This window comes from Platichthys flesus, chromosome 6 (assembly GCF_949316205.1).
Source record: "Platichthys flesus chromosome 6, fPlaFle2.1, whole genome shotgun sequence".
Lineage (NCBI taxonomy): Eukaryota > Metazoa > Chordata > Actinopteri > Pleuronectiformes > Pleuronectidae > Platichthys > Platichthys flesus.
This window is the reverse complement of record NC_084950.1, coordinates 15,411,095-15,437,822: the sequence shown is the minus strand read 5'-3', so window position 1 is coordinate 15,437,822 and position 26,728 is coordinate 15,411,095. Positions and strand designations below refer to the sequence as shown.

The 26,728-nt window shown below is 41.2% G+C and overlaps 2 protein-coding genes across 2 annotated transcripts; one reads left to right on the top strand and one right to left on the bottom strand.

The window, feature by feature from the left end:
* Positions 1 to 385: 385 nt before the first annotated feature.
* LOC133955195 (disintegrin and metalloproteinase domain-containing protein 10-like) lies at positions 386 to 16,651 on the top strand. Its single transcript, XM_062389904.1, has 16 exons — positions 386 to 557; positions 3,784 to 3,934; positions 5,243 to 5,361; positions 5,546 to 5,704; positions 6,224 to 6,324; positions 7,822 to 7,971; positions 8,685 to 8,777; positions 8,869 to 9,052; positions 9,297 to 9,460; positions 9,583 to 9,766; positions 10,858 to 11,008; positions 11,111 to 11,294; positions 11,401 to 11,509; positions 11,618 to 11,838; positions 11,944 to 12,070; positions 13,381 to 16,651. Exons 1-16 carry the CDS (start codon positions 491 to 493, stop codon positions 13,575 to 13,577), a joined length of 2,361 nt encoding a protein of 786 aa, XP_062245888.1. The 5' UTR covers positions 386 to 490; the 3' UTR covers positions 13,578 to 16,651.
* Positions 16,652 to 21,451: 4,800 nt separating this feature from the next.
* Positions 21,452 to 26,690, bottom strand: LOC133955198 (aquaporin-9-like). Its single transcript, XM_062389907.1, has 6 exons — positions 26,385 to 26,690; positions 26,011 to 26,137; positions 24,551 to 24,688; positions 24,287 to 24,405; positions 23,304 to 23,521; positions 21,452 to 22,214 (listed from the first exon to the last, which is right to left on the bottom strand). The coding sequence occupies exons 1-6, from the start codon at positions 26,484 to 26,486 to the stop codon at positions 22,007 to 22,009; spliced, it is 912 nt and encodes a 303-aa protein (XP_062245891.1). The 5' UTR covers positions 26,487 to 26,690; the 3' UTR covers positions 21,452 to 22,006.
* Positions 26,691 to 26,728: the final 38 nt, after the last annotated feature.

The window sequence follows — 26,728 nt, the reverse complement described above, 5'->3', positions numbered from 1 at the left end:
CGCTCCTGATGTAAATACAAAGTATTTAAATATAAACTAAAGATTCTAGATTAAAGAAAAGAACAATTTGTACAATTTAGAAGAAACACACTCGTGAAAACATCACTAGGATTATTTTATATTGTATTTCTACAATAGAACCCTTTCCCCTAAACCCTACACACTGGACCTTTACGAATTCACTTTGGTTTCCTCGTTTTGAAAGTGTCTGTAAGGATGGGAGAAGACACATACATTAATTTACATTACATTACATTGCGTTACATCCTGGTTTGCAGGCCTGGGTCGTGAACGCGCTTTGGGGGAAGGGATGGCAGGTTGCTGTGCGTGTGACGTCAGAGCGTAGGAGAGAGAGAGACAGAGAGGGAGAGAGAGAGAAAGAGAGAGAGGGAGAGAGGGAGGCGATGAGAGGAAGCTGCAATAAACACACAGGGCGTCTGCGCCTCCCTAAGTAGGACAATAAAGTGAGGACGGCATCAATGCTCTAACAATGGATTTATCAGACATGCTTCTTCTCAAAGTTTTCCTCTTCGCCTGCTTACTGAACTACAGCCAAGGTGAGTGAGACGTGTCCGGGGAGAAGGTCCGGGGCGCCGCGCTGCCTCGGTTCGGCAGAGAGGAGCAGTAAGGGCTGGTGTAGCAGCCGTTAGCTTCGGGAGGTCTCCGCGCGGCCTGCGTGTTGTCAACAGAACTGCGCCCTTTTCTCACTTCCAGCGGACGAACCGGGCGCAGCGCCGTAGCCGAGCCGGATCCGCGCAGTTCTGTGAAATGAAGCGACGTCGCCGGGTTGTCTGCGCGTGTTGTCACGGTTTTTACTGTCGGGCTTGGCCTCGGTTTTGTTGTTATCGTGCGAACAGCGCCGACAGCCATTGTTATGAGAAGATGGAGATGCCGACTCGGCTAGCGGACCGTTAGCTTTGGGCTAGCTAGCGCTTTATCCGCTTACGTTGACAATATGGTGAAAACAGCCCGTTTAGCCCCCGACATTGTGTTACCCGAGTTGGGCTGTAGCTAACACGTTACATGTAATGAGTTTATATGTTTAGTGGCATACTTATAGTGTCTGTTTAGCTGCCGGTCAGTGTTGTTCTGTTCGGGCTTACACGGTTAGCCGCAGTGTTATCGAAACAGAGATAATGTAAATTATCCTGTTATAGGAATGCAGTTGTTGTGCTTATGAAACTATACAACCTGCACATTGGTATTAAATCTAGTGCAATAAATTGAATTAAATGAGCTCTGTGACTGTTATACACAATGATGTGTCAGTCACTCAGCAGTGTCCAGAGTCACCGTTTAGTTTAGTTCGTTAATTTCAGTGTAATCCTAAAACAAAACTAGACCTCTATACTTGTTTACATTCCCTCAACAAAATCAGGAGCAGGAAGGAAGACAAGTTTTGTATTACCTTCCCATGTCATGTAAATAACATAGATACACATGACATCCCATTTGATTACCTTTCTTTTCACAAATCCCATAGCAAATCAATCGTACCCTAATCGATAGCCACCATCATAACATAAATGTCACCCAGTAGTGTGTTATATGTTTATTTATAACCCTAAATTGGAACCATTGTCAAACTGTTAATATAAGCTATTATTTTGCTAACATTTGATCAATCTCTTGTAGGTAAAGACATTATGTGAGATATATTATATTAACCACATTACTATATGACTCTGCTGTATTTTGTAGGTTTGTAAGTATTTCTGATGGTTTCGTATGATGGCAGAAGTGTAAGACTCTGTAATTCTTGCTCAGTGTTTATGGTTTGATCTGATTTAGGCCTGGAGGAATTAAGATACTTCTGAATAGTCGTGGCCTTTACTTCTCATAGTCCCCTCAATGAAAAATTCAATGTTAGCGCCTAAATATTTCATAATGCTCATGACTGGAGAAGAAGCTGAAGCTTGGTCTACTCCCCCACCTTTGTTACATTCTTACCCTGAAAGCTGTAATTTATGGCTCAGTGGTCAGACATAATTACCTTTCAGATGGTACTAATTACATAAACTGGTTTTACTGAAAATACTTTCTTTTGGGTTTAATGCTATGGGGCAAAGATCTAAGTATAAGCAACTTCCTGAAGGCCTGGTGGAGTTTGACAGAAGGCTTGTGAAGCAGTTGGTGAAATGGGTGGAGGTGCTGGAGAATCTCTCTCCTTCGATCCCTCCACCCACTCCTCTGGTGGTAAAATAATGATGCTGCTCCGCCGGGGGCAGTTGTTTAGTGCAGCTCCAAAACTGGCATTCACTTGACTTAAACAGATTTAGCTGAAATTTAAAACACAGACAATGCTGGTTTGCTGTCAGTTTCCATCTTTCTAATCCTGCCTGTCAAATATCTGTCAGATCATCCATCTTTTTGAGCACCTCAGTTATCATAACATGTACCATGCCTCAGAAAATTACTCTAAGACGAAACATACTTTGAAGATTCAAATCAAATGATTGATTTAAATATATTCAGTTTAATATTATGAACGTCTTGACTTGAACATGTGTTTTATCCCTGATATTTGCTCATGTATTGTGTATATTTTCGCGATGACCTCTTGGTAACATGTAAACACATTATTATTATTATTTTTGAGCATGTAAAGAAAATTAATGCAAATCATAGAACAAATGAGACCTTGATCTGACCTGTTATAAAGTTCCATCCTGAGGGATATGAGCACACGAGCTACAGCTTCATAATGAACCAAAATTATTTGAAAAATTTTCAGTGTTTTTCCTAATACACTGAATAATTAGTGATAATTCTAGAAATTCACCCCTCATCTTCCCTCCATCAGAAGATTAAAGGACCTCAAACAAAAACACATATTTCCCTCACTTTACCTTTTCATTGGACCCTATATTATAACAGTTTTTTTCCTGAACACTCTCCCCACACCCAGAATCTCACTCTACGTCTGAACTCGCACTGTACTCACCATGAACTCTTAATGGAAACTCCTTTTATATGTTTATTTAATGGATGGTTAATTGTTCTTATTTGGAAATTAATTTGTTTGCAAATGATTTGTCTGTTAATAAACCATACCTATTTGATTTACTTTTTTAAGTTGATTGAATAATTCAATTGAATTAACCGAAGTTGATTGTTTTTGATTTATTTTTCTTTGATGCCTTTTGTAGTTAGCAAATAAGCTATCCGGGTTAACTCTCCTACCGGGAGATATTCGAATTTTTGACAGGTGAAGAAGCCCTGCCTGTTTAGGAATTAATTTAATTTAGCAAACCTACGCTACACCCTATAATATCAGTACTGACTGCCACATATTTCATATTTTTTTTACTGTTTCTAAATTTACATTTTTTAAAGTTTAGTGCATTCATTTATTCGACTCCACTTGACTACACTGACTCTCTTTCACACACACTTGCTCGCACACCCTAAATACACCCAAACACATTGGAGGTGGCCCCAACCCTATAGTCAGAATGGATAATAATGACATCATTTGGGGTTTGTGGAAAGAAAGGATGTGCATGTTTATTTCCATACAGGGTGGGGAAATGGAATCCGATCACAAGCAGTCACAGGAGACACTTTCAGGAAGGGTTTTGATTTCAGGTGTGAACAGGCAAACTTAGAGCGGTCCCTTTGGGATCGGGTCTCTCAGGCCGGATGTTAATACCAGGTCTGAGCAGGGCCAGAAAGATCCCTATCGGAAATTCTGGAAAAGTCTGTCTACCACAAGAGTTTATTAGCCTTGTATTGTCCTTGCTTCTTGTTGTTAACAGGAGTCCCTCTGTTCTTTTCAAACAGGACACTACAGAAACCCACTGAACAAGTACATCCGTCACTATGAAGGCCTGTCCTACGACACAGAGCTTGTGCACAGCAAGCATCAGAGGGCCAAGAGGGCACTCAACCACGAAGACAAGTTCCTTCATTTAGATTTTCATGCCCATGGAAGGTTTGTCAAGATTGTTTTTTGCAGATATTAACCTAAAGGGAAATTCAACAGCATCTCTGTCTATTTTGATGTCAACTCTTCTATCTTCTTGTTTACCTGTCTGTTTACCTTGCATTGCTTATCCCATAAGTCTACATGCTTTATGATTAAAGATGGAGGTCAGCTGTAGCAGAGATCTGCAGAGTTATTACATTTTTTTTTACATTTACTCCTGTTTTATGAAATCATCACTTTGACTCTGTGGTGACAGTGGATTTAGTCCGGTTGAGGTTTCCTCGAGCCATAGTAGGGGATGGCTTGATGGACTCATGAAGTCCTTATCATGGCTCCTCGTCCAGCCTTTTGAAGAGGTGGTGTTGTTTGATAGAAAGTGCCCACTCTCTCCATGACAAAGTCAAGACCATCTGGCTAGGATCTTGGCAGAGGCTGTTTATCACCCTGCCTGTAGAAGAGCCTGCTGTTCCTAAACTCTGATGGTGCTTTATAGGGAAGACAACGATAAGAGCTGAGCAAACAGGCACAGAAGAAATCTCTTCCATTTGAAAAGTGTGTCAGCTCCTTTTCCCTTTGACTTTGTGAATAAGCTAGACATGCAACCCCAATTCTTTGCTGCACTATTCTTTGCCTGATTTGAACAAGATGTCTAAATATGGCTGAAATAGCTGTTATTTTGCTGCTTTGTTTGTGTACCTTGCATTTTCACCCTGAAGTCATAACAAAACATCTGTGACTCAATAGCTACTGCTCATATATAAGGGCACGATTTATGTGTATATTCATCATGTTAAGTTTCAGCATATTTTGCAGATATAAAGTTCTCTGTTTTCCTGCAGTTAATTTAGGGACAGTGCACTAACCTACACAACAACAATTTGCACACAACACAAGCACACAATGATAGCTCTGTGTAGATGTAACATGAAACCCAAGGTTTACTTTAACATCTTTCTTTCCTTTCCTTATGTTCGATCAACAAAAACAGCATTGTTTCATTTTTCCTTATTTTCTCTTCCCTTTCCTAAAAGATAAAGACTATAGTTTCCCCTTCCGCTTGGAAAAGAGCTTATATACCAAACCATGCCCTTGCTTTCACCCTTCTCCTCACTTTTTTCATTTCCTTTTTCCTTTTTCTCAAGGGCTTGCGAAATATTGCTTACCCCCCAAAGTGAAGCCAGATTCAGATCCACACCCAAATCCATGGGCTCACACTGCTGAATATGAATATGGCATGAATTAATCAGGAGACAGTTTTTGGACATCAAAGAACCAGTTTCACCGTATTGTATATTTTTATGTCTTTGATTTTAGGCATTTTAATTTACGGATGAAGAGGGACAACACCTTGTTTTCCCCAGATTTAAAGGTAGATGTTTCAGGAGAAGAGATTCCTTATGATACGGCTCATATCTACACTGGAGAAATCTATGGTGAGGCTTCCTTTAAACCCCCTTGTTTTAATGTGTTTATTAAAGTAAAAGCAATGTGCAAAGCATCAATTCAGTCCTAGGCCTTTTGTTTTAGTTTTAGTTTTTTCTTCTTCTTTTTAATGTTTTTGTTAAGGTTTGATCTTGTGTAATCAACACCCATACCTTTTGTTATTTAAATTCCCAGGAGAGAAAGGTACCCTTACTCATGGCTCCATTGTGGATGGTAAGTTCGAGGGCTTCATTCAGAGCTACCAGGGCAACTACTACGTGGAACCTGCAGAGAGATACTTGGAAGGCAAAGATGTGCCTTTCCACTCTGTCATTTACCACGAAGACGATATACGTAAGTTTCCAGCAAGTTCAGTCACAGAAATGCTTTGACAGTCTGAATGCACGCATATATAAATGTGTGGTCGGGAAAGTGCGGGGGTTGGAGCCGTGGCACTGATGGAGGCTGACTGGTATAAATCACCTCCCAGAGAGTAAAGATACCTGAGGTGCTCATTAGATGAGTAATACGATCTTTCTCTTGGGCTGCTAGCTCATTTACACAGACTATACAATGTTGGTACTGCTAGTGAGCACCAAAGACACTTCACTACCCTGGCACCCTGTAATTTCAAATCATCTGTGTACATATAGTTTGTGGCTGAGGGGCAAATTAAACAGAAATGTGAACAGAATCACTAATGAGGGAGACAGGGAAGTAACAGCTAACACAGCAAAGCTAGGCTCAAGTGGCGTGTAAGTACATCCATTAGCTGATCATAAATAGTGCCAGAAATAGAGTGACTCGGGGGGTTAAGTAGCTAACATTGTCTCCCATAATCCTCATAGTGTTGTGTCTGCCTCTCTCACTCAGACTACCCGCACAAGTACGGCCCAGAAGGAGGCTGTGCTGATAGCTCAGTGTTTGATAGGATGAAGAAGTACCAAACATCTGCCATGGAGGAGCCACCCAAGGTGAAACTTCACCACACACCACAATTAACCCTCACAGTTAAAGAAAGACATTTCTTTTTGCTACCCAGCTCCAGAGATACCCATAGACTTTTTTTAGTGTCTCTGTGCAATTTGAATTAACATTGACTGGTGGGAATAGCCAATCTACTTAATTAGTGGTTGTCAACATGATTAATGAGAAGCTCACCTGAACACCAGGAAAAGAGTCGCTCTTTGCTGAATGTTTTTTACTTTCTCATTCTAAAGTGGGGTTGCACACATTAACTCCTGGTTTTATTTTCATCAAAGAATTCACATGGAAATATTTTACATTCAATTCCAAATAAAGTCCAAAAAAATTGTGACTCAAGTCACAGTTAACTCTTGTTAGCCTAATAATATTTTCGCAACAAACGCATAGACACATAATCAACACGTGTGTTGTAGCAGCAAGGTTTTGTTCTGAATTAATTTTAGTAAAAAATCTAATCCAAATGACCTGCTGCTATGTATTTTTGGTGTACTTGTATTTGTTCGTATTCACATCAAGATTAATATTAGAGGTTTTGTGTAATATGTTCTGTTTTAAATTGCGAAATTACATATAAAAATGTAAATTATAATTTATTCTGATCAGCCATTCATCTCGACAAAAATTTCCCATTGTGTTTTTCATTTAAGAGCAGCTGTTACTTCTCAACCCAAAAAGTACTATGCCTCCCAAGCGCACCACTATCATTACGTTAAATTCACAGAGCTAAGCATCCACTTTTCTAGAAAATAACTCAGTAGCAATCCTTGAAAACCCTGAAAGGCCTTTTAACAACACGCAACACTTTTCTGAAGGTATTTTCAGAATCCTCAGACTCTGCAAACCAAAAAGGTTTTTTAAGCCTTTTCTCAAGTTGTTCCTCTTTTTCTAATCCAAGCAAAGATACTTGTCCAATTTCAATTTCTATCACATAAACCAAAAGTGAAAGTGCTCTCATTAATATTATTGAGACGTGCTGCTGTTTCTTAAAATATTAATAACTTTCATGAATTGCATAGCTACGTTTTTTTGGAACGCTGTTTATGTATTTTTTTCTGATCACATCCACTCAGATAAGTGCAAGTATTTTATTTATATAGTACATTACTGTATAGTTAATACAGGAGAGACACAAACTGGAGCTTCTTAAAGCTGCACACATCAAAAGAGAAGCACTCTCCAGTTGTCACTTTGAGTTATTAAAGAGACATTTCCCCAAAAGTAAAAATAAATATCTTTCATTTAAATGGAAGGCAAGTTTGCTTTCAGTCTTATTATTCCTTTATTATTTCCCCGCTCTCCTCGTGTAACATGAAACGTACATGTTCCTCAGCCCAGTTGCAGTCTATGAACATACTGCAGCTGAAAACCACAGCCTAAAAATACCAGTCATTATTTATTTAGCCACTGTTTGCTGGAAAATGTTATATATATGTTTTATTTAACTGTCGGTTTCCTGTTCTCCTCTCCTGTTCTGCTCACACCAGGAGCTCCACTCTGAGGCGGGTTTTAATGAACCTGTACTGCTGAGGAAGAGGAGGATGGCGCAGGCTGAGAAAAACACCTGCCAGCTTTTTATTCAGACCGACCACCTCTTCTTCAAGTACTACAAGACCAGAGAGGCTGTCATTGCTCAGGTAACAGACGGTCAGCGTCAGTCACTCGAGTCCTGCCACTGCAGGGCTGAAGAAATGGGATCTACAAAGAGAGTATGAAAGAATATCATCCGCAGAGACGATTTTTAATAATCAAAAATTTGGCTGCGTAGCATCACAATAATAAACCCTACGCCAGTGGTAAATCATAACACTTAACAACCTTGAAAAAAATTTCTTAGATGCTACATTTCTTTTTTAGATACAAAGTGCAGTTTATTTTCAATATGCTAAGCAAAGTTAACTACTTTTTTTACTGAACAGATTGGTATCAACCTCACTGAACACAGGCAGGAAGCCAATAACAGTATTTATCAAATTGTCAAACTGTTCCTCTACGTTAATTGGCAATTTAAAAAAAATCAAGAGTGTAACACGCCTCTAGCACAATGTCAGCTGGGATTGACCCCAGTGACCCTGTGACCCTGAAAGGATAAGCAGCAGAATTAATGAGTGGATAGTTGATAATATTAGTTAGTCCACTGATGCTGCACAGAGAGAGTTCAGTGAAAGCTTGTTTACTTAGCTCTTTACACACTTACTGTATGCGTTCTTTCATAGTAAGTTATCACACATCACAGACTGCATCCGACAGTAAGATTTGTGATTTTTTTTTTATTCTCCGTTTAGATCATCCCAGTCAAAGCTTCTTTTTTTTTTTTTTTTAAAGTTTTGTGAAACCTTTTCAATTTCAGATCTCCAGTCACGTCAAGGCCATTGATGCCATTTACCAGGGCACTGACTTTATGGGCATCCGCAACATCAGCTTCATGGTGAAAAGGATCAGGGTAAGTGAAGTATTGAGAAACTGATCTAAGGTTTATATATTACATACGGTCACTGCCTTTCTTCTGACCTTGTCCTCCTCACCCTTCACAGATCAACACCACCAATGTCGATAGGGACAGGTCCAACCCATTCCGCTTTTCCAACATCGGTGTGGAGAAGTTCCTGGAGCTTAACTCTGAGCAGAACCATGACGACTACTGCCTCGCTTACGTTTTCACCGACAGAGACTTTGATGACGGAGTGCTGGGCCTGGCCTGGGTGGGAGCCCCCTCAGGTAATGGAAGACAGTGTATCATCTGTGATCTGCAACTGTAAAATTCGGTTCCGTTGTCACATTCGTTGTAATGGGTTGTAGGCCCATTATCACCAAACCTTGCTTTTATGTGAGATCATTCGAGGAAAGAATAATGAATAATTGCCCTGACAAAAAACAGATTTTCTTCTCTAATGGGCAAAATCCTTAATTTTTGTAGCTGTGGTTTGGAAGGTTTGTTCCAACCTGTGCTTTTGCTTCTCAGGGAGCTCTGGAGGCATCTGTGAAAAAAGCAAGCTCTACTCTGATGGAAAAAAGAAATCTCTCAACACTGGTATAATCACTGTACAGAACTATGCCTCCCACGTACCTCCCAAAGTCTCCCATATCACTTTTGCGCATGAAGTAGGACACAACTTTGGCTCCCCGGTGAGTTACTCAGATGTTCCACATTTATACACTGTGAGATTTACTAGGGGCTTGTACATTTTATCCTCTGCTCTTTTAACCTCTGATATCCCCCCCCCCCCCCCCCCCTTCTTAACTCTCAGCACGACTCTGGATCTGAGTGTACCCCAGGGGAATCCAAGAGCCAAGACAAGAAGGAGAAGGGCAATTATATCATGTATGCAAGAGCCACATCAGGAGACAAGCTCAACAACAATAAGTTCTCCATCTGCAGCGTTCGCAACATCAGCCAGGTGCTGGAGAAAAAGAGAAGCAACTGCTTTGTCGGTACGTTTTACCTTTTTCTTTTTACTTTGAATTTAACCGTCTCTACTGAGATTTGTTTCAGATTATTCACCTTTCTAATTAGCGTGGGAGGTTTTTTAACCACATGAAGGCTGAAGATTAAATCAATGTAACTCAGAAAGCACCTTGTGTTGGCTTTGAAAAGCATATTGGCATTAGTATACTTTTTTCACGAGTGGTATTTGGAAGATTTTGTTGTCAACAAAGCGATAAATCATCTTTGGCTTCAAAGAAACAACATAGATTACAAATAAATACACCAGCAGATAAACAGTGGGGGAGAGGTCGAGGTTTAATCACAGACAGTAAAATTTATTTAAGCTTTTTTCTAGAACCCGACCAATGATTTTGGCCGATATGATCTTTTCCCAACCTTTACATACATTTCTTAGTTAAATTCAACAAAATACAGAGCCGGTTTTACTAAAAAATATCGCAATCTGCATCGTCCCCCAAAACATCCACATTGGTCGTTGATTTATTTTTAACTTTCAGAGAGCAACATAAAAACCTGGGGCTGAAGTGTCCCCATGTTTTTATAGACTTTCATCCTGTAGTGTACTTGAAAGCACTCAGTCATTAGGCTGAGGCTTTTGAGAAAAAAGCCTCACCCTAATGACGTGTAATGTGATTTCATTGGAGTGGCACACCTGCCTGGTTGGTTTTGTACATGTAGTCTCAAGCAAATCTTTCTTGGCTGATGATGGAAAATATTACACTTTACACTCAGACTGGGAAAAAATTCTAGAATTTGTGAACTTGGACAATGTATGGAGATAGTGGGAAGATGGCGGGGTGCATTCAGTTATATCGATAGACACAGAGGGGAGCCTTAAATTACTCACAGAGCCGTAAAAACGTTAACAAATACCTTTTTTTTTAACCATGTATGAAAAGACACAATGTGAACACTGTAAGTGGACTACCTGATCACTTTAACCAAATTATTTAAACATTTATTTCCCCATTACTGCAGCAACGTTTAATTTTGCAACAATTTTCCTTTGCTATGGCTTTTGTAATAAATAGTTTGGTGGCCCAGGCTCAGTGTTTATTCCTCCTCCTCTAAACAGAGTCTGGTCAGCCCATATGTGGTAACGGTCTGGTGGAGCCAGGAGAGGAGTGTGACTGCGGCTACAGTGATCAGTGCAAGGACCAGTGCTGCTACGATGCCAACCAGGCCGACAACAAGAAGTGCAAAAAGAAGCCTAACAAAGTTTGCAGGTAGACCCGGATGCTATTTCTGTCCGAATTGTGTGAATGGTGTTTCGTAGGGAAGTTTGTTTGTGACCCCTCACGACTCAACACTTGTCTCTCTCCCACCAGTCCCAGCCAAGGTCCTTGTTGTACACAAGAGTGCTCTTACAAGGGTCGTAACGACAAGTGCAGAGAGGAGTCCGAGTGCGCTCACCAGGGCATGTGCAACGGAGTCAGTCCTCAGTGCCCCACGTCCGAGCCCAAAGCCAACTTCACCGCCTGCCACGGAGAGACACAAGTCTGCCTCAACGGGGTCAGTAGCCAGAGGCTTTACACTCGAACAAAGTGGTTGCCATAGAGTTGTCACATTCAAAGCAGCCATTGCCTGATCTCATTGTCCTCACGCTCCTCCCCGACAGGGCTGCTCCGGTTCCATCTGTGAAAAGTATGGGCTCGAGGCGTGCACCTGTGCCAGCCAGGATGGCAAGGACGAAACGGAGCTCTGCCACGTGTGCTGCATGGAGAAGAGTGAGTCACTTACCCTTTTTCTCAGCTTCATAACTATTTTTTTCTTCTGCTTTAGAGTAGGTCTTTGTCATTCCAATAGTTTTGACTCTCTGCGATGCCTCTCCCCAGTGAATCCTAACACGTGCAGCAGCACCGGATCAGAAAAACTGGCTCGTTTCTTCAACAAGAAGGTGACCACCCTCCCAGCCGGCTCGCCTTGCAACGACTTCAAGGGTTACTGTGACGTGTTCATGAAATGTCGTCTGGTGGATGCAGACGGGCCGCTCGCCAGGCTAAAGAAGGCCATCTTCAACCCTGAGCTCTATGAGAACATTGCAGAGTGGATCGTGGTATGTGTTGACCTCTTGATTAGGATTCTGGTCAGTTATTAGTTATTATTACGTGAAGTGTTTTTCTATCCATTGTGTGTTGACTAAGTTCCTTCTCTTCTCCAGGCTCATTGGTGGGCAGTGTTGTTGATGGGCATTGCCCTCATCATGCTCATGGCTGGATTTATTAAGATCTGCAGTGTGCACACACCGAGCAGTAACCCCAAACTCCCCCCTCCCAAACCACTTCCAGGTGAGTTCAGAGGTTCACAAAGAAAGTTTCAAAGCCTCATCTGAGGGAAACAGGCTCATCGACTGAGTAATGAGCTTTATGAGTCTGTATTTGTCATCACTCGCAGCACTATACTGAGTAAAGATTAATTTTTTCATTTATTAAAAAATAAATCTGATTGTGCAAAAATACACATCCTTATAAAGCCGCCAGCATATGATATAGTGCAAAATAGTCATTAGATAAAGTCATTCATGTATTTAATATTTAAAACTGCTATTGTGCATATAGACACTATGGATATTGCAATGGATTAAGCTCAAGTATTCAAAAGGTCACAACTTAGAGAAAATATCCAGTGTCACACTGGGTGCTTGTGCAGCAAGTGGCGATTGTGTCGCTGATCTGTTGTCTTGCGAAAATCTGTTGTCCACACAGGGAGCGCGTCTGCTGCGGAACTGCTGCATTATATGTTTTACAAAAGGTTTGCTGTTGCAAATGCCCATAGATAATAGGATTTCTAACATGATATCATTGTAATGATAATGGTCTGTTTTTTTTTATGGCGCTTTTCTAGTCTTGATGACCCCTCAAAGCACTGTACATTAGAGCTTCTAGAGTCATACAGTGCATCTATGGGCAGCACCTTTTTTCTATGAGGGCCATTCGAGGTTCAGTATCTTGCCCAAGGAAACTTCGGCATTCAGAAGGGGAAGACTGGCATCGAACCACTGACCTGGTTAGAGGACAACCACTAACATCCCCCACAGCCGGCCTACCCAACTTTTACTTTTTACTCTACATTTTGTTTGGACAAAAAAAGGTTTAGGAAGCTCTTTAAAGTGCTATTTATGTTGGTGACATATTCGACAGATGTAGACATTGAAACGGTGGTGAGAGATCATCACAACTCACACTCACCAAAATGAAAAGCAAGACCTTCTGCGACAAACACCCGCTAACCCCCACATGTACTGCAGCCCGGCTGTTATGCTTGATATCAAATGGGGCAAAAGTTTCCCAAAGAAGAAACCCAATTCGATGTATTTGTACAGGCTAAATGCAGCTTTGTTGTCAAAATCAAGTTTGTGATCAAAGACTGCTAATTTCAGCAATGCTTTCTGTATGTATTCTATAGTAGAAGTCTTCGCACCACATATGTAACTTTTACAAGTCACAAATTCCTCCATTTGCTGTGGAAACACTGATGTAAAGATCTTGAGTTTCTCGAAAGAAGAATGATACACAAAGATTTAGTTGTTTTTTTTTAATTGCTGTAGATCGATTAGTCTGTCTCTCAACAAGCTCACCCTGAACCTTTCTCCCGACAGGCACTTTGAAGAGGCGGCGAGCGCAGCAGCAAGCTAACTCCCAGGTGCAGCACCAGTCTCAGCACGCCCACCCGCACGGCCATGCCGGGCATGGGGCCCAGCGGCAGCCGGCGAGGCAGCCAGCGAGGCAGCCGCAGCCCCAGAGGCACCACCGTCAGCCCAGAGAGAACTATCAGATGGGCCAGATGAGACGCTGAGGCCCTGTGGACACCGCCCCCCCACCCCCGCCCCACCCACACACCTCCCCCCAATGCCTTGGCTCCTCCTTGTGCCTACAGTGGGAAACAAAAGCGTCACTCCATCCAAAGAAAAAGCCTGACATGGTTGTTAGTCACCACCATATCCTCCATCTACAGACAAAACGGACACGTGGAAAAGAGAAAACACTATCTAGCAGCTCAATTGGCTCTTTGTGGAGTTGACTCGACCATCAGCCATTTCCAATGCAGTGCGATCTAGCATCTCCACATTTTTTTTCTTTCTTCTTTCTTTCTTTTTTTTGAAGGAGTGCCAAGGAGTTAAGGAATAATGTGTAGCTTTAGTACATTCTGTGACGTGTTTTATTTTAATTTTAATTTTTTTATTTCTTTTTCCGTTCTATTGCAACGTCTTTTTGAGTGACACACCCTTGGCTGCTGGTTAATTGTTCTGTGCTTTTAATTTGACACTCAAGCCAGAAATGAGAGACACTCCGAGAGGATTTGCGGCACTTTTTGTGATTTACACATGTCAAACGGCAAAAGACACAGGCTCCGCTCTCTTGTGCAGACAGTCTTCTGCATGTGACTGTACATATTTAGTGTATCATAAGTGAAAACAAACTATTTCTTCTACTGTAAATGTGTACTTCTTCACTTTTATTTCTTTTAATTGTTTTGGTTAGTGCTCTCAGGACTCTTTAACACATGAATGAAGGGTCGATGGTTGTGGGGAGTTCCTTGGATGCCGCTGCCGAGGATTTGAGGCCGTCGAGTTCTCCCCGGCGTCGTCCAGTCAGGTGGAGCTCCCTCACATTTCGATTGCGGAAGTTTCAGATTTGAACAACAAGGTCACCATATCCCCCATTCCAGGCCTTGTCTGTTTAAGGTCCCCTTTTCTCCATCTTTTTTTTTTTATTTATTTTTTTTTTAACTGTCTTGCTAACATCACATTTTTCTCATGTCGCATAACAAGCTAGATGAGGTTTGGAATCACGGGAACAGAAAGGGAAGGTACACCTTATTATTGTCTTTACTGTTTTTGATGAAGAAGAACGAATAACCACTAAATGAAGCTAAAGAGGATTCTACCTGTTCAGCTATATTAAAACAAGGGAAAATGAAGACTGCTTAGTTTAGAAATGAGAGTGTATCATGTTTCAGAGTTAGCTTACGTTGGTGTGGAAGTAAATTGAAAAATGACTCCGGTGTGGATGTACAAAAAAAAATGTAAGATGAAAAACATTCTATTATTCTTCAAGATAGCGAATCTAAGAACTTTTCAATGTGGGCATGCGGACACATTTATTAAATGTGACTATTAATTGACCAAGGTCTGTAATGTTTGTATGTCACTCAACACTATTTACTTTGACAAATATTAATGTTAGTCTTAAAACAAAGTGGAAGGAGCCGTGTATCGCAGCAGTGTTGTTACATTATTCACTAACACATTCCTCTGTGTGTTCACTAGATTCACAGGAGACGAGCAGCTGTTATGTTTTTGTTTTCTTTTAAAAACTCAACTGCAGTTTTCTCCTGGTCACATCGCCTCATGGACTGAATCCTATACGAGCCCGTGAGCGCAGGCCCTAATGTGAGTTTACATCAGCGTGCCATAAAACTTTATAAAAGCTGATTTTTGCGCAGAGAATGCATCTGTCAAGGTTTCTGGAGACACTTTAAACGGAAGAAATGAAGAAGATTCGATTGTTTCTGTGGGAGGATGTGTTTTCTTCTTCCTCTCGGTGCAGGAAGTGGATCCGGGAAAAGCTTTCGAAACCAGTGGAGAGGATTTGATCAATCTGGTCATGATCCATTATGCAGAATCTCGTGATTTATTTAAGATGCAAATGTTTGACACACCAAAAATAATTTGGCGTGTGGATTTGCACAAGCATTCAAATGCAGGGCTTTGCATTATACATTTCTGCTCGGACATGGCGTCATCGTTATTATTTTTCAATGCAGGCACTGCGAATCTGAAATAACATCGATCACCACGGTCCTGATGGTCGTAGTCATCATTCGCGTGCTCTAGAGGGGGACATGAAAATACTGTGTCTCGCCATTCAATTAATTTCACATGGCAGGTGATTCAGGCAGGTCGGCTGTTGCTACAACTCTTTACGTCTGTACAAAATGGAGCTCTTTTTAAATTTCACCGTCTAGGCTGCGCCGCGCCCGTTGAGCCTATAAAACCCTATGTGTAAAACTTGTACAGTACTTCGGAAAAATTTGGATTTCATTTGAAGATGAAAAACGACATTTTGATACATCAGTTTCATTTTTTGTATTTCTAATTCCAGAGTAAATTGTTCAAAGATGTTCATATGTGACAAACTCTCCTAAGTTATTTATGTTCTTTCTATGTGCTAGTTGAACTGGTTTGCTTACGATGATACTTTTTCTCCACCGTCATCAATGGGAAAAACAAATTCAGTGTGATGGAGTCAATGTTACATTCTCATTTTTGTCTTCGTTATCCTGTGGCATGGTATGGGTAGACGAGCAGAAGAAAATAATGCCTGTAAATTTACTTTTTCTTTTTAATTTCGTAGTCTTGGTAAAGTTTTTAGATAAACGTGCACTGAAAATGTCCAAATTGAGTTGAAATGTGGTAGGTGATGTAGGCCGAAAGAACACAAGATTAAAAAGTAATACTACTGTCTGATTTTAATGTTCACTGTGTTTTATACAGTATCGGAAATTTTTGTTCACTTTGAACATTTTTACTAAAAAAAAAAAAAAAAATTCAAATTGTATTGTGCAAAGAGATGTAATTTTTTGGAGTACTTGAAATGCATTAATTAAAAGACTCATTCAAAAATAAAATAGACCCCTGTTTACTGTCTGTAAAGTGTGCAGTCTTTGGTTTTCCTTGTTTGTTTGATGCAGTTTTAGTCGTGTGTTCTGAGGTCTGATTTAAAACAAGATCATGAATTAACAGCAGCTTGTGTTACAAACTGGAGTGAGCTTTTAAAGATGTGGACATTTTCACAGACGGGACCTTGTTGGATTTCAGTGTTTTTGTAACAAATTGGGATTAAAAGTTCAAATATTTCTCCTGCAATTATTTTGTCCGTCGTTTTTGTAATTCATTTCTCTAATAAACACACAGTCGATTCATAGTCAGTGCTGCTGTAGATGAGAATATGTGAAAAGTTATATTGGAAAAGCATCTGCACACTGGAGTCTTTACAGGGATCATTTATCGAGGTGAATGTTCAGGTCTCTGAAATACAAATAAATCACTCTGCAGAGATCAGATTGTGCAGATGCTTTGTATTTAATTTTTTGCTGAAATATCTGTATGTTGCAATTCCCCAACTTTAGTGATATGGTTATTCTCATCAATAATCAATTGAAAAATTAAAAGTGTTTATACAACTTATAACGTTTTGTAAGAAGTGGAATCAAATGTTTATATGTTACTACATTCTCAGTTTGTTTTTCTGTTTACCTCCACTAAGGAGGTCATGTTTTAAACCTGTTTGCAGTGTTGTGCAAGTTCACACCTCATGAACAAGTTCTAAAATTCAGTTCATACAAGTAAACATGAATAGTTCATGTTCGTAGTTCACCATTTAAATTCTGAACGAGTTCATAGTTCAGTTAATTTCATAGTTTTAAGGTGGAAAGTGAGAATTAAAGACATAACTTGTTAAAGAAAACCTTATCCATCACTACCCCTTGCCTTTACTGTCGGAATGTTTATCAGACAGTGTGTAAAAATCCCTCAGATAGTAATAAGGTGCATCAGATCTCGGATGTAGTTGCTGAGTCTGCGTCTCTGCTTTCTCTTGCCATCTGTATATGAGACCGAGAGCTGTTGTATTGCAGGTATGGCCTGCCCCTTTAATGAAAGTTTGTAGTGTGTGACGTAGTGCACCAGGGTATTGTGGGTAAAGACGCTAAAAGTGACGGATCAACTAGAGGTGATGCGAGTGTTGCTCCTGCTGTATATCCGAGAAATAAAGTGGCCGCATTCCAAGTAAAGAAACATCTCCTCCTCCTTATTCACGGAGCGGTCCGGACGGCTGGTTACCAGCCAGACAGCGAGCCAAGATAACCAGTGACAGGGGCGGCTCCTGGTTCAGGCGACATAGGAGACGTGACACATGCAATGTAAAACAATACATTAACGTCACACCATCATCCTCTAACCCCGGGGACGCACCGGAGGTAGAAGCGCTGCGAAAAGCAGTCCGCCCCCTTTCCTCGCTCATCCTAAATACTAGGGCTGTTCGCACCGGCAGCGTAGTGCTGGGAAGAACCGGGAAGCGCCGCGACCACACACACAGGCACATTATCTCCTGTCGGGGGGGGGGTGGCGGCTACAGGCTTGCGTCAGTCACCTGTGAAGACCAGCATCATGTACCCCTGAATAAGTAGGGAGAAATGATGATGATGAAAAATGAAATATAAAATGAAATATAAAAAAATTATATTAAATTAATTAAATTAAATCAAAAAAAAAATAACTGCGCGCGCACATCTTGCGCAATGGGACTATGCCCACATCCTGCGCAGAAGGCCATTGCGCACATCCTGCGCAGAAGCCTACTGCGCACATCCTGCGCAGAAGCCCACTGCGCATCCTGCGCAGAAGACCATTGCGCACATCCCGTGCAGGATTTATTTTTTATTTTTTATTTTATTTTCCCTTTCTTTATATTTAATTAATTTAAATTAACACAGTGTAAGATATTTTGCAATTAATAGGAGAAGTCCTGCCAAATGTAAGAGTTCAGTATATTGCCAGTGTGTAAACAGGATAAGGTGGGATTCGAACACAGGTCCTTCTTATTGAAGGCCTAACGCTTTACCAACTTGGCCACTTCGCCTGTTGATTGGCATATGGAACTAAGCACAATTAGATGATGGATAAATTACAGTGTGTGTGTCCGTGTCATTCTACGCTGCTTTTGATAAACACTTCAGAGAAAATATTTTCTACTTTACTACATATATTTGACAGCCTTACTTAACACTTACTTTCATATTTTTGACTTTTAGACACTGGATGATTACACATACTTTAAAAAACAATTGTTAGAGAATTGGTTTATTTTTGAGAGAAGATTCCAGATTCATTCACTAGACTGGCACTGAGTAGAGCTCAACAGAGCCGTATAGGTCCATCTGTGATCCGTGAAGCTTCCTTCTACCAAGTTTTGTGGTTCGGAGCCGAGACACTGGCCAGAGAAGAAAACATTTGGAATACGTTTCTTGTTTGGTCTGCATATGTGTGCCATGAGTGATGAGTAACGTAGTGCGAAGTCACTGCTCACTGAGCAACGACATGGTGAAAGCATTCGGAGCGGATAGGAGTGTCGGCGTTACGAACAAGAAGTGTGTCGTGTTCGCTGGACTTTAATAAAGTTTCACATAAAGAGAGAAGTTCATCGTTCTCATAAAAGTGAACGTGTTCATAGAACGCGTTCTTTTTTTCGTTCGTTCACGCACAACACTGCCTGTTTGTTATTAATGTTTTTTTCTTAATGGAATTCCACTAAACTTGGTGGAGGGATTTACGGGCGTTTTAAAGTATTTTGTTTTCGTTTATATTTCCACTGTGAGAACTTAACAATCTTGTGTTGCTTGAAGTGACAAAGAGATGTTAGGATGTATCTGATATTGTATTCAGATGAATGATCTGTGATGAATGACGTGTCTCTCTGCAGTTCAGTGATTACATTACATTACATTACATGTCATTTAGCTGACGCTTTTATCCAAAGCGACTTACATTTTTTAGAACACTCATCATTTTATGAGGGGCCATCTAGGGGTTCAGTATCTTGCCAAGGACACTTAGGCATGCAGATGGGATAGAGTGGGATTTCGAACCGGCGACCTTCTAGTTGCAGAGCACCCGCTCTATCCCCTAGGCCACGCTCTCCCCTATTGATTGATCCTTAATTTTGGTGAATTCCTGGATATTTGGCGGCTGTGTATTTAACCTTAAGTACATGCAGTACGAGGGCGTCCACAGCAGAGGGAGCAGCTGCTGTGTGTGAGGCCAATTGCCAGCACCAGCACACACTCCTCATCTTGTCTATTTCCATTAAAGAGTATTTTATCAATCGCTGACGACTTTCATCTGAGAACAAACAATTGTTTCGTGGGTTCAGTGATACTGAATAGTACTTGGGTAAAGTTGACAGAAAGTAATGTTGCTGCTGTAAACTTCAGCCCAAGCAAACACATCATCCACATGTTCATCACACACTTCATCATTCACTGTTTATATTTATCGATGACTGTTTTCCTCATGAGTGTGTGTGATGATGTAACAGCCACAGGAACGTGTGCGTGAGATAGTGGAAGCACGCGTTTGCACATGCAATGGAATGATGCCTGCCATTGATTTTCAATGCAGATCCTGAGCTGCAGTCGCTGGTTGTGTCATGAGCGAGCACGGTCACCCACCGCAGTGGGTTCGATACTTTCTGTGTAATGCCGATGGAGGGTCCTGTTCCAGTGAGTTTATATTGTTGTCGTTGCCCCTGCTGTGGTCAATTTTCCCACAATTCACCACAAACTGTCGCCACTCTGTGCCTGAAAGCGGCATCCAGCCAGAGAGGCCCGTGTCAACAGCCCTGGTCAATATTCTACATTTCGAGCTGCAGCTCTGTGCAAGGAGCGGACGTCACTCATGTCAGCGAGCAGCACCTTTTGTCTCCCTGCAGTGACAAAGCAGGATTGTAGAAGTGGCCCCGGCCCGCTGAGTGTCACCCAAGGGGGAGGTGGGGGCAACCGACACTCGCTCGGACCAGCAGCTGACCCAGAGGCCTGCAGGACAAAAGGATGGAGACACAGCAGAGACAGAGACACAACTGACAGGTCATTGTTAAGTGTCAAGTAACGGCCACTTCATATTTAAGTCTCCTTCATTTACTATCAGGAGATTTAGTCAGATATAGTGTTGTGTATCTCATGAAAACATAAAGGCACTACTCGCTGTTAGATAAGAGAAGATACGATACAGTGAGATAATCCTTTATAAGTTCCAAAACAGGGAAATTTGCAATGTCACAGTAGCAAGGGCAGTCAACAATTGAAAGTGGTAAATAAATAAGTAACATGCAGGACTAAAATATATATATGTAACTTTTTGGTCAAGTTAAAGACAAAAATGTACTGAAGAGAGAGTAACACAGCAACTTTTAAAGTACAAAAGTGTATATATAAATATATGTGTGAATCTATATGGAACACTATTGTGGTTTTATAGAGAGAGAGAGAGTTTATTTTGCATATTTATTCGCATATTTATAAACTGTGGACTTTTTTATTGTGGGAGAAAGGGCAGATATACTTCTTTATGGTTTTTGTGGGGTCTATAAGGAGGGTGTCTATTAGTAGAAGCAGTGCAATTTCGTCTGGCTGAATATGTGCAGAGTCTCCACAGGATGTTAGCACAGCTCACTGTTTAATTGACTGTGTAACTACATTTCTTCTGCATCTTCATCTCTGCATCAGTGGGGTCACCACCTGAGGAGCTGGAATCAGACGTCCCACTGTGACTCACGTCCACGTTAACTGGACCGATGTCTCAAATAGTAAGAAGCTGATGCAGGGGCCTGATTATCATCCTCTGAGTCACAAATCATCCATCTCTTATGGTGAGTTCTGGAAAGATTCATGTTGCTGTTCCTGTCTTCTGTCACATCTCATATGGAACACTGTGGCCTACACAGCAATTTAAATGATGTATTAAGTTAATGGGGAAAATGCTGAGAGGAGAATTACTTCAGTAAGTTTAAGTGCAGTTTTCATTGATAAATGAAAATAAAAAAACAGATGCTGAAGTGAAATCAGTCCCCGAAGTAAGAAATTGGTATTTTTATAAACTTTAATGTGGACAAACAACATGGAGTAAAATACAAATAATAAGAATAAGAATAAGAGGAAACTGGCATGCATATTAAACTAGTATTCCAACTGAGCACAGTCAAATAGAGGATCATATTTATAATACAGTATTTACAACACAAATATATGAAAAGTCAGAACAACGTGAAGCAGGACTGAGATATTCATGTCTTTATGAAACATAAAACATTGAAAGTTAAACTGCAGAGGAGACAGTCCAGTGTTGCTTTTTTAAAAAGGTGTCCACACATCTTTATTTCGTGCATCTGGCAGCATTTTGTCAATCTAAACAGTTTCATTATTTATTTTACTGTGAGCTTTGACCTGTGCAGGTTTTAATGTTGTCATCGCTGAGCCGGAGGAGCTTGTCTCTGCAGAGCATGAAGTCAATCAGAGGTGGACCTACAGCCTATGAACAGGTTGAGCACAGACAGCTGACACTGACAGAGGAGGCTGTGCTGGGTGGTTGTCGTCTGAGCGGCCGACACTGAGACCAGGTGGATCTGAATACACACAGTCCAGGAGGTTCATGTCTGGTGTGTGTTATTTTAGCTCATGGTGATCATCTCGTATTTGTCCTTCAGACTGTTGTCGTCGTCGTCCTCGTCTTCCTCCTCCTCCTCTTCCTCCTCGTGGGGCTTCTCGGGCTCCTCGCGGGGGTGGTGCAGTTCGATGAGCAGGTAGTAGATGATGGCGGCGACCACTCCCCCGACCATGGGCCCCGCCACAGGGATCCACCACCAGTAGTTTGCAGTGCTGAGGGGAGGAAGGAGTTCAACAGTTAAACACATCTCTGGCAGTGAGTCAAGCGTCTGACAGCAACATCACCGCAGGTCAGAGGAGCCGTCACTGGATCATTTACAACCATCGACTGCATCTGTCAAATACATGTGACCTTATATAACAAGTGGGGTTCATGACCTTATATAACAAGTGGGGTTCATGACAGCAGCTTCAAAACAAACCTGAATACATGAAACTGACAAAATGATCTATTCTGAGGCAGGGAGACACGTATACATTTCTATATGGCACATAAGATAAATACATAACTTATCAAATGTTTATCACAAACTGAATTTATTTGTTAGTAGAGATTAGATTCCTAAAATTTTATTTTGGGAATATGAAACCAAAATTACATTACACATGAAGCTCCCATTCATCACAACGTCTGTCGAACGACTCACTGAGGAAGCATCTTGATTCAGCCAGGCATCTCAATAAGCTTTGCGCTTTGTCAGACACATTTTACACTCTGGCTTTTAGATTTTAATGCCAGTTTAATTTTGTTCATCTTTTGTACGTTATAACCTTTCAGGGTTTTTTCTTTTTAAGTGTTTTAATGGCAGTTGCAATATTCAACTCAGTTTTATTCTGCATTATCATTCTGGGCCTTACACGATATGTCCCAGTGTCCTGCTCTACAGCTGCTGCAGCACTTTGAATCAAGAAGAATTTCCCCATGGGGACAATAAAGAATATTTGATTTGATGAAGTTAAACAGACAACTAATCATACACCCTGTTTCTGACAATTACCAACAACATTTCTTTTTTATGTATTTCATCATATTGTACACTTAGGGACATGTTTAGATGTAAAATATATAGTTTTTAAATATTATTTTATAAAATGTTTTTCTATTTAATTAACAGAGCTTTGTTTTAATTGTGGCCTATTCAAACTATTAAACAAGTTTCACCCTGATCATTGCAACAAGACCCACACATATTATATTCATCTGTATTTGAATCAACCCAAGTGCGCAAGAGAAATCACAGTGAATATATATGATATATTAAAAATAAGAACCCAATCTGTCTTCTTCTGTCCTCCAGTTACCTAAAAACCTCCATCCCCCATCCAGCAATGGCCGTGAACAGCCGGGGTCCCAGGTCTCTGGCGGGGTTCAGGGGGTATCCGCAGTTCAGTCCCATGGACACCCCGATGGCCATGATGACGAGTCCGATGGCCAGCGGCTCCACGCCTTTAGGAGCTCCGATGTTCCCACCATCGATGATGGCGAGGATACACAAAACCAGCATCCCTGTCCCCACCACCTGGAGGAACAGAGCGAGAGGATGAACGCTGCAGTGACCAAACAGACACTGGGGAACTCCCTGTTACAAGTGATTTATTTTTATTCATCATTCCTATGTCACCCTGTTGTTTATTTAGCTTTGAGTTTCCTCCCTCTACTGCACTTTACCCTCATGTAAGTCATGTGTATGTTAGAGATTGTATATATTTTTAATAACTGCATTTAAATGTACAAACTAACATATTAAATGTGTAGTTTTACATATATCAGGCTTTTTGCATTAAACCTTTAATGTGTTGGTCTTTCAGTCCTTGCACCTGAATATAGGTCACTAAAACAAGCTTCAAATGTAGGTATTTAAGCGTTGTAAGTTATTTTAACAGAAAGGTTTAAGGCCCTACACCTCAAAGCACTGCAGTTACACAGATCTAACGAAGGAAACGTTGAGATGAGCAGTAGACCTGACTGGATTTATCTCAGAGCTTCATCTGATGTGTTTTTAACCTGGTAGGTAGACGTGTTATCTTTGGATCGCTGCAGCAACTCACCAGACCAGACTGGGAAATGGTGTTAAGTATGGATCTGACCTCCCAGTGAACAACAGGAAATGGGTCAAAACCGAGCAAAAGAGGGATGTTCTCACACTAAATGGGACGATCAATCTTGCATTAGCCACATTTGCCAGACTTTGTGGAATTTAGAGGCTGAATGGGAGCGGCAGGTCACAGTGGAGGTGTGTGTGTGTCAGTGTGTGTGTGGTCGGGTCACAGTGACCAGATCTCACCTGGTCGATGAAGCCACCGAGGACTGACAGGTGTCTCGCTGGGTAGGAAGCGAAGATGTGGCCTGTTGCATTGATTCCAGTCACCGACAGTATCCCACTGGTAAAGTCCATGAAAGCATCTATGCAGAGGACAAACAGACAAATAAGTTGCTTATGATGACATATTCAGTTTTAATACAGTATGGGAGACACCAAGCCATGGAAGGTCACGGTTTTAGAAGCATTATAAATAATATGAAGAGAGTGACGTTCAGGTGGATTCACCGTAGTATAATCCAAAGACTGCAGCAGCTCCGGCAAAGGCACCGAGAAACTGAGCGATGACGTAGAAGGGAAATTTCCAAATCTTCAGTTTGCCCAGAATCACCATGGCCAGAGAGACGGCAGGGTTCACGTGGCCCCCTGGGAGGGAGGACAAATCACAGGGTGAAGGAGGGGAGCAGTGAGTGGGTGGGGGGTGTCTGGCATGATACCCTCTCCATTATAATCAAGGCTGCCCCCCAATTTATAGGAAGCAGCAGGAGGGGAGCGGCCCCTGGGACGGTGCTGGGTTTGGTTATACAGTCCAGGCCACAAAGGCACAATAATGGTCACAAATGTAGTTTAGGTGATTATTTTAATATACTTTATTTGAATACTTTATTTCATATATTTTATTTTTTATATTTGATTATTTATTAAAAAAAATGTTTGTTTGGTTTTTCAATTTTTTGGGGAGCATGGCTCAAAGGGAGCCTGTGACATAAGAATTTCATTGAATTGAATCTTGAAATCATCCTGTAAGTCCAAAAGCAAAAGTGAGCATGACTGTTCCTTCTTTAGTCAAACTGTCCTCAGATCCTGCAGGTTTTTAATTAAAAACATGTAACTATCTATCTATCTATCTATCTATCTATCTATCTATCTATCCATCCATCCATCCATCCATCCATCCATCCATCCATCCATCCATCCATCCATCCATCCATCCATCCATCCATCCATCCATCCATCCATCCATCCATCCATCATTCCATCCATCCAGCCATCCATTAATGTGCAGTGCAGGTTGTACACTATCTCAAATACTTAAAGATATGTCCGTCTATGATCTGTCCTTGAAATGAATGAAATGTTTTTGGTCGTTTTGATGTGTGGATGCTGCTCAGAGGAGGAACCGGTCTCCATCATAGAGTGAACGTAGCCTGTGATCGATGGAGTTTGCAGGACATTCAGCGCCCCGGGTTACATCTGACCCTGGAGAGTCTGTGCACTAGCACTAACAAATCAATGCTCAATACGCATGCATTGAATCCGAAGGGAGCGCTGGCCCATTCCCGTCAACACTGGAGCTGCTGAGGTGACAGGAGGCCATAAAGTTGCATTATAACAAGCTGCAGACTGCATGAGTAACTGTGTTTGGATTGGAACCCATGGAACAAACTGACTCAGACTGTTTTATATGCTCTGGCACAGTTTTTTTTTTTTAATAACTATCAATTCTTTTTAAGAGTCTGCAGCATAAAGAGGAGATTTAATGGCAGGAGGGAAGCTGAATATGCAAAAAACAACCATTGTATTAAAACAGTTTATAAATTTTAGTTGATTTGACACTAGCAAATTTCAATGTCGTCCATCAACACGTATTCACTGTTTGGTTAATGCATTCAACTCAAAGTATCATCTCAAACCCTGCTAGTGAGGTGCTCAGGCTCATGTAATATAAGAATTGAAGTGATATTTACCTGACACTCCACCGGACACATACGCTGCCATCATCAGTCCCACAGAGAAGCCGATGTGGACGGTGAGAGGTTCGCCCAGGGTGTTTCGACTGAGGACGGTCTGAGCGACTGAGCCACAGCCGAACAACTGACCAAAGAGGGGGAGAGAGGACGACAGGGTTTAACCCACAACTCTTCAAATCACTTCAAACTCATTTTCATTGAGGGATCTGGACTTGAACAACAAAGTCAAATTAACACATAAACATTAAATTAAGAAGAAAACTAAAGAAAAAGAAGGTGAACTTTAAAACAAATCATAAAGCGAATACAAAACATTAAGTGCAATATATTTTTTGTCAAAACACGATTTTATCAAACAGAATTTTACTCACGACCAAGACAAACGTCCCCAGGAATTCTGCCAGGAATTCCTTGAGTATTCCATGTTTCAGAGCACAGTGTTGCCTCATGATTCTCTTGAGTGGTATTGCCATGTATCACTTTGGAAAACCGCCGGTGTAACCTGCTGCCAGACGTCCAGCAGTGTGTGAACCTCTGCAGCTGATCAGAGGGTTCAAATCCCCAACTCTGCCCTGCGCAGCCACTCAGAACAGACCATTGATCCGTTGGTACAACCACACGCTTCTCGTCTAGTGTCTCGTCAGAACACGCAAACATCCACCGTCGAGGTTTGTCTCACGTTTCCCCTTTAAATGTCCATTAAAATCTGATTTCT

What these genes read in the sequence shown, in the direction of transcription:
- LOC133955195 (XM_062389904.1), top strand. Translation starts at nt 491, where the DNA reads ATGGATTTATCAGACATGCTTCTTCTCAAAGTTTTCCTCTTCGCCTGC. An exon ending in CACAAGTCTGCCTCAACGGG is followed by an intron (nt 11,295 to 11,400) that starts GTCAGTAGCCAG and finishes CCTCCCCGACAG; the next exon opens with GGCTGCTCCGGTTCCATCTG. An exon ending in CCCTCCCAAACCACTTCCAG is followed by an intron (nt 12,071 to 13,380) that starts GTGAGTTCAGAG and finishes TTCTCCCGACAG; the next exon opens with GCACTTTGAAGAGGCGGCGA.
- LOC133955198 (XM_062389907.1), bottom strand. Translation starts at nt 26,486, where the DNA reads ATGGCAATACCACTCAAGAGAATCATGAGGCAACACTGTGCTCTGAAA. An exon ending in TGGGGACGTTTGTCTTGGTC is followed by an intron (nt 26,138 to 26,384) that starts GTGAGTAAAATT and finishes CTCTTTGGTCAG; the next exon opens with TTGTTCGGCTGTGGCTCAGT. An exon ending in TGGGGGATGGAGGTTTTTAG is followed by an intron (nt 22,215 to 23,303) that starts GTAACTGGAGGA and finishes TCCTCCCCTCAG; the next exon opens with CACTGCAAACTACTGGTGGT.